The sequence below is a fragment of the Hipposideros armiger genome, unplaced genomic scaffold, assembly GCF_001890085.2.
Source record: "Hipposideros armiger isolate ML-2016 unplaced genomic scaffold, ASM189008v1 scaffold_21, whole genome shotgun sequence".
Classification (NCBI taxonomy): Eukaryota; Metazoa; Chordata; class Mammalia; order Chiroptera; family Hipposideridae; genus Hipposideros; species Hipposideros armiger.
The window spans coordinates 7328605-7337896 of NW_017731371.1; the positions used below are offsets into that span (position 1 = coordinate 7328605).

The 9292-nt window shown below is 37.8% G+C and overlaps 1 protein-coding gene across 1 annotated transcript in view; it reads left to right on the forward strand.

Annotated features, from left to right (window-relative positions):
* Positions 1 to 9292, forward strand: part of LOC109379014 (cytochrome P450 3A12-like) — a 37266-nt gene that overhangs the window by 5013 nt on the left and 22961 nt on the right. Inside the window, exons 2-3 of the mRNA XM_019635303.1 lie at positions 1443 to 1542; positions 8821 to 8934. Of these exons, the coding sequence (XP_019490848.1) occupies positions 1443 to 1542; positions 8821 to 8934 (214 nt within the window). The remainder of the gene's footprint in view (positions 1 to 1442; positions 1543 to 8820; positions 8935 to 9292) is intronic.

The window sequence follows — 9292 nt, forward strand, 5'->3', positions numbered from 1 at the left end:
ATCCTGCCACCTGTTGGCAGCTCAGCGGTTGCTCAGCTCAGGCTGAGAATCGAACCGCTGTTGCTCAGAGCTCACACTCTTGAGTGAGCTCTTAACCACTGAGCCACTCGGCCAGCCCTTGATTGTGCTTTTTAATCCCCTCACTTCTTCCTCATCCCCACTCCCCTCCCATCTAGCAACCCTCAGTTTTTTCTCTGTGTCTCTGGGACTGTTGATGATTAGTTTGTTCATTAATTTTGTTGCTTAGAGTCCACATATAAGTGAGATCATATGGTGTTTTTCTTTCTCCGTCTGACTTATTTCACTTAGCATAATGTTCTCTAGGTCCATCCATTTTTATTTGTGAACACAAAACCATTTGAAATCCTCTGTAAAGTCAAAGAGAGAATAGGTAAGTCTTGTGGAAAATCTTCCATTTTTTTTCTAGCTAATGCAACTGATTTATAGTTAAAAAAAAACAAAAACAAATTCCGGAGGGCAGTGTAATTATGGTAAACCAGGAGATCAGGCCAAATGGGATGTGTCACGAAGAAAGAGTCCCCATTGCAAGGTACATGTGTCAGAAGTGGGCTTGTCCTGCTGCTAACAGATGTCACTTACAAGGAGCCCAAGGCCCATGGGAGACCCACATATAGAATCAAAATAAACAAGAAAGAGAGAATTTTAAAATGAATTATACATTCTCCTCTTTATTTTATTTTTTTATTAAATTATTTTTTATTATGATATACACATTTTTTAGAATTAGTTTCAGCTGTACAACAGAGTGCAATAGTTATACTTTTTACCCCTCGATGTGACAACCCCCTCCCCCATCTCCTCTTTATTTTTAATTGCTTTGTCCTTTTCTTAAACATTTTTCTAACCTTGATTCTACCCAGAACTTCTCTTTAATAGTTAAAATAATATTTCCTTTAAGAAATTGTAAACTACTCAACAAACTTTAGAAAATAAAGCAAAGTAATCAATCATGTCCCTATTATATCTTTTTGGACATTCCCAGTCTGTTTCATTTGCAGATACATTTTTACATATTTGTGATCTATATATCTACAGTTTTCATCTATCTATTGATAATATGAAGTCATATGCTTTTTTCATGTTTTTGATATATCTTTAAAAGTATATATTTTAATGACTGAATGGGTGGACTTTCCTTATTTATTTTTTATTCTCAGATCATTTACTAGACTTTACCTATTTATTAACCTAACTTCATGTTTGATAATAAGGTATTTTAACATATAAAAATTATGGAGAATGATACAGGAAGTGCCCATGTACACACCACCCAGACTTAACAAATGCTCTAATGTTACTTCTGACCATGACCTCTAGGAATATGGATCATGTAACATCAAAGGAAAGTTTGGACTTCCAGAAGTGGCTCCATCTGCAGATATTGGCTTTTATATTTAATCAACTCTGTTTTTCCAACACAGGTTCTATGATGGTCGACAGCCTGTGTTGGCTGTCACAGATCCAGACATGATCAAAACAGTGCTTGTGAAAGAATGTTATTCTGTGTTCACAAACCGGCGGGTAAGCATCCATTCTTTTTTAATTTAAAATTTTATTTATTTTTAATTTTGAAATAATAATAGATTAACAGTAAGTTGCCAAAAAAAAAAATCCAGGAAGGTCCCATGTCATGTACCCTTCATTCTGTCTCCCCCAATGGTAATATCTTATATACCATTGGTAATATCTTATACACCAAAGTAGGAAACTAACATTGGTGCTATCCAAAGAACTTATTCAGATTTTATCAGTTTATGTGCACTCACGTGTGTGTGTGTGTCTCTATAAAATTTTGTGATATATGTAGCTTTGTGTAACTACCACCGCAATGAAGATACAGAGCTGTTTCATTATCATAAGGCTCTCACTATTCTTTTATAGTCATAGTGTGTACCTTATCTTTTCCTTTTATTAGGGTTTTTAGCAGAGCAAACCTTTTTTTTTGTTGTTGTTGTTGTTTTTTTTTTTTTAAAGATTTTTATTGGGGAATTGGGGGAAGGGGAACAGACAAGTTGCTATCCTTTTGTTCTTCAGTCCAGTTGTGGAGGACGTCGCTTCACTGGCCCAAGTTGGCACCATCATTGCGCTCTTCCCAGTCGAGGCAAATAAGTCGCCGACTTCTGGACGGCCGCTCATAGCGGCTGCTGGCCACACACGGTAGCCCATGGCAACCCACCTGCCATTGCCAGCAAATCAAGGCAGCCCAGCTCCAGGTCGAGCTGTTGTTCAGAATCTTAGCTGTAGAGGGCAGTGTCACTGGCCCTCATATGTGAGATCCGAACCAGGGCCCTGTGGCATCCCAAGCCAGCTCTTAACCAACGCGCCACTCGGCTGGCCCCAGAGCAAACATTTTTGACACCGATTTATCAATTCTTTTTATGGGTTGTGTCTTTAGTGCCAAATCTTTAAACTCTTCACCTAGCCCTGGGTCCTGAAGATTTTCTCCTATTTTTCTAAATGTTGTATAGTTTTATGTTTTACATTTAAGACTGAGATCCATTTTGTGTTAATATTTGTATAAGGTGTGAACTTTAGGTCAAGGTTTTTTTCATTTCTTTCTTTCTTTCTTTCTTTTTTTTGCCTATGATGTCTAATTGTTACAGCACCATTTGTGAAAAGGCTAGCCTTCCTCCTTGACTAGCTTTTGCATCATTGTCAAAAGTCATTGGGCCTATTTGTGGGGTTTATTTCTCATTTCCTGTTCTGTTCACTGATCTATGTATCTATCCTTCACCAATACCATGCAATCTTGATTACTGTAGCTATATATTAATAGTAAGTCTCAGCATGTAGAATGAGCCATCATTTTTTCATCTATCCTATATCCTTTGCCTTTCTATACAAAGTTAAAATAAGCTGATTTATGGTTATAAAAAGTTGCTGAGATTTTGATAAGAAAGAAAATTAATTATATAGATCATTTTGGAGAAAATATCTATATCATCATCAGACTAAGTGTTTCAATCTGTGAACACAGTATGTCTCTCCATTTATTTAGGTTTTCTTTGATGCCTTTTACCAATATTTTATAGTTTTCAGCATAAAAACCGTATATATATTTTGTTAAATTTACACCTATAGTATTTCATTTTCCTTGGAGTGATTGTAAATCATATTGTGTTTTCACATATTCATTATTATTGTATAGAAATGTGGTTGATTTTTATGTGTTAATCTTGTATCCTACAACCTTACTGAACTCATTTACTAGTTCTAGAGGTTTTCTTTTTATATCCTTTGAGATGTTCAACATTGACAATTATATCACTGAAAATAGGACACTTCTATTTTTTCCCTTTCAATCTGTATCACTTTTATTTCTTCTTCCTTTTTTATTTATTTTTTGTCTTCTTACTGCACTAACTAGGATTTCCAGTATCATGTTATATATGAGTGGTATCTGTGGAGATTTTGTCTTGTTCCTAATCTTAGGGGAAAGATTTCAGTCTTACTCTGTTTTAAAATTTTTATACATTTATTTTTGACAAATAAAAATGTATGTATATGTGAATAATGTGACATTTTGATGTATGGATACATTGTAAAATGATTCCCACAGATGAATTAACATATCCATCCCTTTCATAGTTACTTTTTTTCTTTCTGATTTGTGGTAAGAACACTTAAGATCCACTGTCTTAGCAAATTTCACATATACAATACAGTATTATTAATTATACTCACCATGCTGTATATTAGGTCTCCAGAACTTATTCATCTTATAACTAAAGGATTCCCTCTTACTATGGGTTTAACTATTTTTTTTTAGATTCCACATTTAAGTGAGATTATGTGATATTTGTTTTTCTCTGTCTGACTCAATTCACTTAACATGTTGTCATCCAGGTTCATTCATGTTGTTACAAATGTCAGGATTTCCTCCTTTTTTAAGGCTGAATAAAATTCCAGTACATAGACATAGACACACACACACACACACANCACACACAGACACACACACACACACACACACACACACACACACACACACACACACGAGGTGTGACAATTAAGTTTGTGAACTTGCCACCGTGTGCTTACATTGGCAGCACTGTACAAACAGCTTGGTAAGGTTTCATGATGTTGGTATATCAGTGTCTCACAGCTGTGTTTGTGTTGACATGTTTTGCTGAGTGGCATTGGTTATTGTTGTTGCGTGTTTTGTGTGCTACCACGTGAATGTCTGAGCTTGAATTAGAGCAATATACAAACATTAAATTTCTTAAACTTGACAAGAGTGGAAAGAAATCAGGGACATGTTAGTCCAAGTTTATGCAGATAATGCCATGAAGAAAACAGCAGTGTACAAATGGATTAAGTGTTTTTCTGAGGGCATAGAATGCATCACTGATGAAGAGAGGTCAGGGCGGCCAGTAATGAGTAGAACTGATGAAAATATTGCAAAACTTAATTGAATTGTGCGTCAAAATCATCGGCTGACTCTGAGAAGCATAGCAGACCAAGTAATCGATAGAGAAACAGTTAGGAAAATCTTAACTGAAAATCTTGGCATGAGAAAGGTATGTGCAAAAATGATCCCAAAGGAGCTCACCGAAGAACAAAAGTAAAGGAAGGTTGAAGTTTGCCAAGGCCTTTTGGAGACAAAAGATGATGTTTTGGGCCATGTTGTCACTGGTGATGAAACATGGCTGTACGACCCTGAAACAAAGCATCAAAGTGTACAATGGAATTCAGCAAATTCTCCACGACCAAAAAAGTTCCGTCAGTCTGAATAAAGAGTCTAAATGATGTTGCTAAACTTTTTTAATATCAGAGGGATTATTCATTATGAATTTGTACCAACTGTTAACCAAGTTTACAATTTGGAAGTGCTGAAAAGGCTGCATGAAAAAGTTAGACGAAAACAACCTGAACTTTTCACCAACAATTCATGGCTCTTGCATCACAACAATGCACCAGCTCACATGGCATTGTCTGTGAGGGAGTTTTTAGCCAGTAAACAAATGACTGTATTGGAACGCCCTTCCTACTTACCTGATCTGCCCCCCAATGACTTCTTTCTTTACCCAAAGATAAAGGAAATATTGAAAGGAAGATATTTGGATGACATTCAGGACATCAAGGGTAACATGACGACAGCTCTGATGACCATTCCCGAAAAAGTTTCAATATTGCTTTGAAGGGTGGACTAAGTGCTGGAGTCAGTGCATAGTTTCCTAAGGGGAGTACTTCAGGGGTGACTGTAGTGATACTCAGCAATGAGGTATGTAGCACTTTTTCTAGGATGAGCTTGTGAACTCAATTGTCAGAACTTTGTGTGTGTGTGTGTGTGTGTGTGTGTGTGTGTATACATTTACTACATTTTCTTTATCATTCATATGTCCACTTACATAGAAAGCTATTATTGATAGGTAACAATTTACTATTGCCATTTTGTTAATCCAGATATGTCATAGATCCTTTGTTCCATCTTCCTCTCTTCTTTATGTCTTTCTTTGGGGTTTGATTTTTTTATTGTAGTATGCTTTGATTTCTTCCTCGTCCTCTTTTCTATATCTACCATATGTTTTTGCTTTGTGGTTACCATGAAAATTATGATCAGGAAAAAGACAGGGATGCTGCTTCTCACCAATGTTATTCAACATAACAGTGAATTCAACATTGGAAGTTCTAGCCAGAGTAATCAGGCAAGAGGAAGAAATAAAAAGCATCTAAATTGGGAATGAAGAATGCAATTGTAACTTTTTGTGGATGACATGATTTATATACAGAACCCTAAAGACTTCACATAATAAACTATTAGAATAAATAAACAAATACTGTAAAGTTGCAGGATACACAATCAATGTATAAAAATCCATTGCATTCTTATATACTAAGGATGAAAGTTCAGAAAAAGAAATTAAAAAACACAAAACAATTCTTTTTGCAATTGCAACAAAAAGAATAAAATACCTAGGAATAAACTTAAAGGGTATGAAGGGCCTATACACTGAAAATTATAAGACATTATTAAACGAAATTGAAGAAGACACAAAAAAATGAAAGATATTCCATCTTCATGGATTGGAAGAATTAGTGTAGTTAAAATGGTCACTGACTCTTCTTCTACTTGACTGGGTCAGATCTTATACCTCTCTGTTGCTGGGTTTTTTTTGTTTTGTTTTGTTTTAGCTGAGCCATCCTGCCACCTTTTGGCAGCTCAGCTCAGGCCAGGCATTGAACTGCTGTTGCTCAGAGCTCAAACTCTTGAGCGAGCTCTTAACCAACTGAGCCACTGAGCCGGCCGGGCCCTCTGTTGCATTTTTTAGTTCAGTCATTGTATTATCCAGCTTCAAAATCTATTCTGTTCTTTTTTATGTTTTACATCTCTTTGTTGAGCTCTTTTTTTTCTGATTTTGTTAAATTTAAAAGAAACTAAATTTATTGAGGTAAAATTGGTTAATAACAGTACACAGATACCATACCATGTAGGACTATAGGGATCATGAAGAATCAGGGAACATGATACCAAATGATCTTGTTGAATTTTTTATCTGTGTTTCATTAGCTCTCTGAGCTTCTTTAGAACAAGTATTTTGAATGCCTTGTCAGGGCAATTTGTTGTCTTCTTTTCTGTGGGGTCTGTTACTAGAAGTTTATTGTGTTCCTTTGATAGTGTCATGTCTCCCTGATTCTTTGTGATTACTGTAGTCTTGCCATGGTGTCTGTGCATTTGAAGAAGCAGTCATGCCTTGCAGACTTTATCAACTAACTTCAGTAAAGAAAGACCTTTACATTTGAGGTGGAGCACACTGGATTATGCTGTGGCCCTTGGCCTAGGGTGCCAACGTGGGGATGTGTGGTCGCTCCAGGTCTGGGTGGCAATGTTGGTCAGGTAACTGGGTTTATCACATCACCAACTGCATGATCCTTGGCAGCAAGAGCTGTGGAGGGTCCACGGGGGCTGTAAGGACTGTTGGTGTATTTAACATCTCAACAAGGCCAGTGGTGAGGGACTGGGGCAGGCAGAAGTGGTGGCCAAAATTAATGGTATGCAAATTGTGGGAGCTAACTGCAGGCACACATGTGCAGTGGTAAAAGCAGGGGCCAATAGCAAGGATTGGGGCCAACTATGGGCACAACAGGTAGCTCAGATATCACAGGCTGTCAGTGTGCACTCACGTGGCTACAGTGGCTACCTACTGGCACATGCACAGCAGTGGGAGCTGGTGAATGGAGTTTAGGCTGAAAGCATACAGATGTGTGGCTGCAGGGGTTAGGTGTGGGCATAGGTGTCAGTGTAGTCCACTGATAAGAGTCAGGGCTGGCTCCAGGCACCTGAGCAGCAGCATGAGCCTCGGCTGGTGCTATGTCCATGGCCAGCCACACAGGCTGGCTGTTGGCACGGATCCTGAGGCTAAGGATGTTAGTAGTGGCACTAGTTTGGGCAGCTCTGGTGGGAATGGAGTGTGGTGGAGCAGGAGTCAGGCCCCTGGAGTCTGCAAATGAAAAAACCTGTGGGGCTATCAACAGCAAAGTCTGCAGGAGATTCACAGCAGCTGTGCTGGTTGTTGGCGTCTTCTGTAGAGCAAGTCACAGATAATCATGGTCACGCTGGCCTCATGGCTGATATTGGTAGTTACTGCTCTTCTTCTTTGTTCTGAGCTGTCTCTCAACTTATCTTCTACGCCATAGAGTGGGTGTAGTGAAATCAAAGCAGGTCATTTGTGCACTGCCTTGGAATGCCGGGGGAAATTGTCACTCACCCCTGTTTTTTTCTCAGCAAGGGGAAGTCTTTCAGGCTGGGGAGTTTCCTCTTGGCACTGAGCTGTGCTGGTCTGGGGGATGAGATGATGTCGGCACAGTAAAACTATGCTCTTTATTCATTTTATATATTTATTCTCAGGATTTTTGCTTCACTCTGTTTCTGGTCTTGTTAAGTGAACTCCTGAGGTCTCCCAGACCTATATTTGTTTCTGAATAGCTGTCTAATTGTTGTTCTCTGTGAGGGTGATGGAAGCTGCAGTCTCCTACTCCACGATCTTGGTGATGTCATTCCAGGAAATTATCATTAAATGTGACGTTAGCTGTAGTTTGTTTTGTAAATGCTCTGTATCAAATTGAGGAAGTATCCCTTTTTTTTAAGTTGGTGGGTTTTTATCATGAATATGTATTGGAGATACTCACTTTAAAGCAAAATATTGTGTTGGAAAATGGAAGAAAGTCTCAAGCAGGCTGACTTCATAGGCTGGTTCCAAGATGAGAAATAGAATGACCTCTTTTTTTCCTTCTATCCCTGGTAGAAAATGTAAGGAAAAAGGATTTTCATGTAATTGTATTATTTTTTTCAGAATAACAAATATTCTTATATGTAAAGTTTAACTACTATTTTATAAAAAGTTACCATATTAACACATCACTTTTTCAAGTTGCTACTGCTATAGAGATAAGTAAAGATAGAACTGGTCTAAAGCAACATAGAGTTTGCCTTGGCTATCTGGCTATCTGCCAACAATCCCTTTCTAGTCTACTCAGCCCTGGAGGATATACTAGAACTTACTCCTTTCTATTCTTCTGGACGAGCAGTTTCCTTACCATATTGATGATTTGCATTGAAAAAGAGATTGGAATACAATTGCCTAATACCATATCAGGTGGCTGGATATCTCCTCTGCCCTCACAAGACACTAGACGTTAGGGATAAGTATTTATTGAGTATCTAGCATAGATCCTGCTACTAAGTAGACGCTCACTAAATATTTGTTGAACAACTGTTGCCCATTTAACAAATATTCTACAACTGTTGAGACCTTCAAAATTTATATAGAGCAAAATGTCTTTTGCTTTCAACCCTAGTCTACTGGCCCAGTCGGCTTTATGAAAAATGCCATCTCTCTGTCTGAGGATGAAACTTGGAAGAGAATACGAACATTGCTGTCGCCAACCTTCACCAGTGGAAAGCTCAAAGAGGTAAGAAAATAAGAGGACTTTTAATTAGAAACTTAAAGAATGCATCTGGGAATAGACTCAGAGATATAGAAAAAAAACCTGTTGGTTGTTAGATGGGAGAGGGGAGGGCATGGGGGAGAAGGCGAAGTGATTAGAAAGTGCAAATTCATAGACACAATATAGTCATGGGGGTATGAAATACAAAATGTGGAATATAATCAACCATGTTGTAAAGATTATGTAGTGTGCCAGATGGGCACTGGGCTTATCAAGGGGATCACTTCATAGACTGTGTAGATACTTGACCAATGCACTGTACAACTGAAGCTGAAGTAGAATAATATTGTATGTCAACTATAAGAAATTATATATATGTATT